Source organism: Marmota marmota, unplaced genomic scaffold, assembly GCF_001458135.2.
Source record: "Marmota marmota marmota unplaced genomic scaffold, marMar, whole genome shotgun sequence".
NCBI classification, from domain to species: Eukaryota; Metazoa; Chordata; class Mammalia; order Rodentia; family Sciuridae; genus Marmota; species Marmota marmota.
The window spans coordinates 4,185,941-4,190,186 of record NW_025999880.1 but is presented as its reverse complement, the minus strand read 5'-3'; the positions used below and the strand labels follow the sequence as shown (position 1 = coordinate 4,190,186).

Sequence of the window (4,246 nt, the reverse complement as noted above, 5' to 3'; positions counted from 1 at the left end):
GACTCTGTAAAAAAAAAAAAAAAAAAAAGAATAAAAAGGGCTAGAGATGTAGCTCTCAGTGGTAGAGCACCCCACGTTCAAGCCTACTACTGCAAAAATACGTAAATAAATAAATAAGAAGCCAGCCAACTAACTATGTTTTGGTGTTTTGTTTTGTTTTGTTTTTCCCCTCAAGCCTCTAAGAACAATTAAGAAAAGCATTCTGTTAATTTGGAGCCTGACAATTAATCCAGCCACTTCTAGAGAGCTGTTGATACATCACTCTTTGTCATTAGGGATAGCCTCTGTAAGTCCAAAGCTGTTGCAACCAAAGCACATCTTGGTTTTTATAATCCACAGCAGGGTGGGAGGAGGTTCTTTAGCCAGTGGAATCTGAGAGCTGAGCAAGTGTAGAGCTGCATACCAAGTGCTGAAAGGTTACTGAGTGAACAGAAGTGGAATGAATGTGTATTTTAAAGGCTTATTGTTCCTATTCAAATGTAAGTTTGAAGGGAAAGAGGCCCAGGCCTTCAGACAGTTTTCCTTTCTGCTACTTGAATAAAACATCTTTGTTCCTCAGGTAACAACAACTAAAACCAGCAAAGGCCCTCTGGAGCCTCAGATCAAACTTGCTCATACTTAATTCTTAAGTAAAGAATATGGATTAAAATATAAGTGTGCTAGGTGATATTTTAAATGCTTCAGAATAAATTGTTTTTAAACACTTTTAGATTTGGGATAATTGTTATTTCATTATAAGCTACTATTATACCATAGGCTGCTAGAAAAAACATGGTCTTTGAAGACTTACAGATCCAGACTTTATACTTTATTCAATTAACCTTGGGCATATCATCTAATCTTTCCAATCATCAGTTTATTCCTGTATAAAATGGGAATAAAAATCCTCTTTGTCAGGGATACTTTGCAGGATAGTGAAGATTGACTGAGAATATGTATGTGAGGGTGCTAAAAAATAAAGGGACATTCAGTTAACAGTGTTTTCTCCTCATACAACCAACTCTGTCTATGATCATAGTGGATGTGCAGTAAACATTGCTGATAAAGAAATTTATATTCTTTCAATGTTTAACCTCAATTCAATTATAGCCATTTTCTCTGTTATAAAGAAAAGGTACACAAAGCAACATAAGTAAAATAAATGTAGAAAACAATATAATGCCAAAGTCAAAGTCTCTCCAGATGCAGCCTTTCTTTTTTCCTTTTTTATCCCCCCAGTGCTGGGGATTGAATTCAGAGGCTCACACATGGTGGGCAAGTACTTTTCTACCAGGCTACATCCCCAGCAATTTTTATTTTATTTTGAGACACAGTCTTGCTAAATTCCCCATGCTGGCCTCAAACTTGAAATCTTTCTGTCTCAGCCTCCAGCAGAGATGGAATTACAGGTTTGTACCACCAGTCCCAGCTATGATTTATTAACCAAGAGGTAGGAAAAAAAAGAAAGAAAATAATCTGTAGCTACTACAGTTACACTAATTAAAGTTCTTTCATGCTTTTCACCTTTACCTTTTCTGTTTGGTTTTAGGGACAAGTGGCCAGACCTGGATTATTGGATCAAGTCAGGCCTCGAGCCGAGGATCCTGATAACAGATTCAAGAGTGTGTAAGGTTTGCTGTAATGGTAATTCATTGAAGTACATACTTAAGGTTGGTGTGCTTTCTATATGTATGTGTTATTCTTCAATAAAAAATGTTTTTAAAAATTTCTCTGCAGAAATTATGCCCAAGTTCAAACAACGAAGAAGAAAGCTAAAAGCCAAAGCCAAAAGATTATTTAAGAAAAAAGAAGCCTCTCACTCCCAGTCCAAGCTACCTACACCTCCCCCTCCACTACCCTCACCAGAAAGGTAAGACATAATGTGGAACAGAAAAAATATTAAGAGACATCTGATCAGTTTAAGGTACAGGTACCAGATTTAACAAACAAAAATATAGAATATGAAGTCATTTGTATTTCAGCTGAACAGTGAATAATTTTTGGCAAAAGTGTGTCCCATGTAACATTTAGAATTTACTTTTATTAAATTATTCATGCTTCATCTGAAATTAAATTAAATTTTAACTGGACATCTGAATTTTGCATGACAACCACAGTTCTCACTTTCAAGTGAAATGAGAATCAGAAGAAATAGTGTCCAAATGCACGGTAACTATATTCTCTTTTCCAAGTGAACTAAGTGATGAAAGGGGGCCATAGAACAAGAATCTATATCTTAGTTTTGCTAAAGTTTGATCATTTGTTTTCTGGAACTCATGTCCTCTTAAAAAAAAAATAATATGAGTTTTAGGAATTGTAGGGTACTGTTTTTCACAGTAACTTATACATTATAAGTTATACTCTTTCTTGTTGTGACTCTCTTTTATTTTATTTTTGGTACTGCTGGGAATTGATCCCAGGGCCTTGCATATGCACACATTCTACCACTGAGGTTACACTGCCAGTCCTATACCTTTCTTTATAGAAGATTTTTGAAATCAGACCTTCATAAAGTAATAACTGCAAGAGTCATGTTTGACTCTTTTCCATCTCTCCTGAATATTGTAAATCTCCTAACTGATTTCTCTATTTTTGCTCTTGTCCCTTCTGCAATGCATGTTCAATGCAGAGGCTGGCTTGGGCCTGTTAAAATCATGCATGTCATATTGCTTCTCTGTTTTAAAGTCTCCAATGAAAGTAAGAGCTTTCTCCAGTCAGTTTATTTTTTCATATGTATATGTGCTTAGGGAATTCTTTTTCACTTGTTATATAAAATATTCAACTTTTTTTGTTGTTTTTGGTCCCAGGGAATGAACTCAGGTGCTCTCAACCACTGAGCCACATCTCAGCCCTATTTCATATTTATTTATAGACAGAATCTCACTGAGTTGCTTAGTGCCTCACCATTGCTGAGGATGGCTTTGATCTCACGATCCTCCTGCCTCTGCCTCTAGAGCTGCTGGGATTACAGGTGTGGGCCACTGCACCCTGCTTCAGATTTATAATTTTTTAAATGCATATAACTAAGCTGATTAAGTATTACTGTCAACAGAGTCAAATGTATCTTTTTGCATTTTGAATCTGAAAAATTTTTATTTTGTAACAAAAATTTTATCTGTATTGCTAACTTGAACTTGTTTATTCCATTAAAATTTTACTAAAATAGCTGGGTGCAGTGGCGCATGCCTGTAATCCCAGAAACTCGGCAGCTGAGTCAAGAGGATCCTAAGTTCAAGTCCAGCCTCAGAAATTTAGTGTGACCCTAAACAACTTAGCAAGACCCCTGGAGTCAATCCCCAGTACCCCCCCCCCCAAAAAAAAAGAAGGAAAAATACTAAAATATACCTTGGGTTTTGGAATTATGTTTTAGATACAACACTAAAAGCATAAAACATGAAAGAAAACTCTCCAATGTCTTACTTTCTCAGAGTAAAAATTAAAATCTGTTATATGACTCACAATGCTTATGTGATCTGACTCTGACCTTATTTCCCAATCCCTTCCCTCTCAGTCTATCTACCCTGGTCATTCTGGCCTCCTTGCTATTCCTTGAACACTTCAGGTGAGCTTCTACTTCAGGGCCTTTGCACTTACTTTTGACTTTCTCTAGATTGCTCTTCTCTCAAATATTTGATTGCTAGCTTCCTGCCTTCATTTTTTCCCCCAAGTCTCCTTCTCACTAAGATTATCACTGACTTTTCTACCTCGAACCCCACCCATCATTTCACATTTTCCCCTTTTGCTTTATTTTGTCTCCTTATATATATTTATTATTTATTTGTTTAGTTGCTTATTTATTTTTACCTTTCTTCTCCCATGACACATAAACTCCATGACAGCATAGGGATTTTGTTTATTTGTTTGTGGGGTTTTAATATTTATTTTTTAGGTGTAGTTGGACACAATACCTTTATTTAATTTAATTTATTTTTATGTGGTGCTGAGGATCAAACCCAAGGCCTCATACATGATAGGCGAGCGCTCTACTGCTGAGCTACAACTCCAGCCCGGAATTTTTAATCTATACTGTCCATTACTGAATCTCCAGTGACTATAATATAGTAAATATTTAATAAAAATGTAGTGAATGAGTGAATCCCTAAATTCTAGAATTTACTGAAAAGTTTGGCTGTAGAAAGTCCCTCCTCCTGAGTCACATTATAAAACCTGCTTCTTAAGGCTGGGTATGTAGCTCAGTGGTAGATTGCATACTTATTAGTCAGGAATCCCTGGGTTCAATTCCCAGTGCTAAAAAAAAAAAAAAAAA

The 4,246-nt window shown here is 36.0% G+C and overlaps 1 protein-coding gene across 1 annotated transcript in view; it reads left to right on the top strand.

Moving 5' to 3' along the window:
* The window catches only part of Prr11 (proline rich 11), a 22,283-nt gene that overhangs the window by 6,432 nt on the left and 11,605 nt on the right, over positions 1-4,246 (top strand). Inside the window, exons 2-3 of the mRNA XM_015495786.2 lie at positions 1,529-1,623; positions 1,717-1,849. Coding sequence (XP_015351272.1) covers positions 1,722-1,849 — 128 coding nt within the window. The 5' untranslated portion in view covers positions 1,529-1,623; positions 1,717-1,721. The remainder of the gene's footprint in view (positions 1-1,528; positions 1,624-1,716; positions 1,850-4,246) is intronic.